Raw genomic sequence first — 2,634 nt, forward strand, 5'->3', positions numbered from 1 at the left:
AACACTGCAAATCAAACTGATCAAGCATGACTTGATTTTGATGAAGAAATGCTGGGTATTCCTGATTATCATTTTCTCCTCCAAGTACTTAAAAAAGATTCCTTGATGACCTGCTTCATTCTTCTAGGTATCAAGGTCAGACTGAATGGTATTTAATTCACAGAATCCTTCATCCCATTTGTTTTTCAAAAGATGGAAAATTCACCTAACCTTAGAGATAATAGCCAATGGCTCTGTAGTATACCCCAGCCAATTCCTTGAGTGCTTTAGGATGAATTTTGCCTTGCCCTGCTGGTGAGATGGATAGGAAACAAGAATGTCTGCAATTTCCAAAACAATGAAATATTTTACTAAGCAATACCCGTGGAACTAATAAAAGATATCAGATTCACCCAAAGAACCTTGTCTGCCTATGTCCTTAGACCAACACGGCTACAACCTACACCCCTGTTTTTGCTTTTTGAAGACATCCCAGAAAACCTCCTTCACTTTCTCATTCCTTAAGCTGAAAATGAAGGGGTTCAGGAGAGGCGTCACAATACAGCTCAGCACACTTGCCAGCTTACTGGGAAGGGATGAAAGCTTGTGGGATGGCCGTACATAGAGAAATATGGTGCTGCCATAGATAATAACCACCACAGTCAGGTGGGAAGAGCAAGTGGTGAAAGCTTTTTGTTTCTCTGTGGAGGATGGGATCCTAAGGATGGTGGAGATGATGTAAGTATAGGAGACAGTGGTGAAGGTCAGAGAACCTAGCAGCACGACAGAGGACATAATGAAGTTCAGCAGCTCTACCAATCGTGTATCAGAGCAGGAGAGCTTCAGGAGCGGCCAGCTGTCACAGAAAAAGTGATCTATAGTGTTGGGGCCACAGAAATTCAATCTTGTCAGCGATATAGTTGGGTAAAGGATACTCAGAAAACCTCCTACCCAGGAGCCAAGGACAAGCCTGGTACAGACCTTGTTGTTCATGATGATGCCATACCTCAGTGGGTTGCAGATGGCTTCGTAGCGGTCAAAGGACATGACAGCCAGGAGAAGAAAATCTATAGTTCCCAGTAAGAAGTAGAAATAAGACTGGGTCATGCAACTAGCAAATGAGATGGTGTTTCTTTCTGTAAGGATACTTGAGAGCATCTTTGGGACAATGGTAATAGTTAGTAAAATCTCTAGGAAGGACAAGTTTCCCAGGAAGAAGTACATGTGTGTGTGGAGCCTGTGGTCACTTAGCATCAGGATCAGAAGGAGCAGGTTTCCAGTCACTGTAATTACAAAAGTCAACAAGAGGGTGACAACGAGGAAGTTCTTCAGCCACCATGCACTGGGGAACCCCACTAGAATGAACTCTGTCACCCCGGTTTGGTTTTCCATTGTGATGGTGTTCTCAAAGTTGGCTCTGAACAAAAGAAGAGAAATGTAAGCTTCTGTTAGGTTTGGGAAGTGGGTCATAGCTCAATGTCATTAAGGCTACATACAATGATCCTGATTTTTATATATATATATATATATATAAAAATCATCACCAGAGTTTTACAGGCCCACATCATGATGCTGTTCATGACATTCTGGTGGTGTGCTGTTCGAGAAGCTGGCAAGGGAGACTTTTTCAGAAATGGTTTCCATAGAAAAGACTTCTCAAAACAATCATGGAGAAATAAGTATTATTTTGCCAAACATTCCAGGTTTCTGCAAAAAATAAGACCTTTTCCTCTAATAATGAAACATTTTCAACAAAGTCACAACTTTTTTCTTTTTTTCAAAGAAAAAAAAAAACACCCCCAAAGTTACTAGTTCTTATGGAGTGGCTTGTACAAACAAAATTAAGGATTAAGAAAAATAAAAAAAAATAAAGGCATGTGCTGAAATATATATATTTTTTGTTTGTTCTTCTTGGTGGGTGTGGGATGCCTACCTTGATAATTAATAGACTCCTCTGACAGTCATGGTCCCTTTTAGTTGCCTTTTAGTTCCTCCTCTTCCCTCTCCCACCCCCAAATAATGGGCTTTTATTAACTTTTAAACATCTTGGTTCTTGAAGCTGAAGGAATGAATTGATAAAAGCTTATATAGCCTAATCTGGCCAGAGATTTCTGGTGCTACAGAACTCCTTAAAGCAACATCTAAAAGACTAAAGAGAGTTGAAATTTAAAGAACAAACTGGGGTTAAATAATGTGCTTTTATAAGGGAAGAGTTTATTTGGTACCTTTCCTTTGAGACTGGGTGCCTTCCTAAAAGATATATGTTTAAGGCAACTGCTAGATATTTGGATGAGATGCAAAATCATTATATCCTCAAGCCAGTGTTCTCAAGGATTCCAAATAGACAGTATGACCTCATGTAGCCTTAGCTTCCCTGGGGTAGTAAAGTAATAGCTGTTTTAATGAATTTAAGGATGTTCTGGCCATTTCTTCTCTCTCCTCTGCTCTTCCCTAACTCTAATATAATTCAGGGTATAATTTTATGTTTCTGTGATCTCCTCATGAAGCTGATGGTCTTGAAGGACTCTTTTTCTAGGACTGCTTCTGCTTATAAATCTGCAGGATTAGATAGACAGAACTGCTTAGTGGCTGGATGGCCAGGGAAGAACTCAGGAATTGGACATTGCTATATTTTATGTAACCTTGGGTAGACTC

At 39.9% G+C, this 2,634-nt stretch overlaps 1 protein-coding gene across 1 annotated transcript; it reads right to left on the reverse strand.

The window, feature by feature from the left end:
• Window positions 1-432: 432 nt before the first annotated feature.
• Window positions 433-1,371, reverse strand: LOC102374950 (olfactory receptor 6T1-like). Its single transcript, XM_006037419.2, has one exon. The coding sequence runs from the start codon at window positions 1,369-1,371 to the stop codon at window positions 433-435; it is 939 nt and encodes a 312-aa protein (XP_006037481.2).
• Window positions 1,372-2,634: the final 1,263 nt, after the last annotated feature.

This window comes from Alligator sinensis, unplaced genomic scaffold (assembly GCF_000455745.1).
Source record: "Alligator sinensis unplaced genomic scaffold, ASM45574v1 scaffold526_1, whole genome shotgun sequence".
Classification (NCBI taxonomy): Eukaryota; Metazoa; Chordata; order Crocodylia; family Alligatoridae; genus Alligator; species Alligator sinensis.

What these genes read in the sequence shown, in the direction of transcription:
- LOC102374950 (XM_006037419.2), bottom strand. Translation starts at nt 1,371, where the DNA reads ATGGAAAACCAAACCGGGGTGACAGAGTTCATTCTAGTGGGGTTCCCC.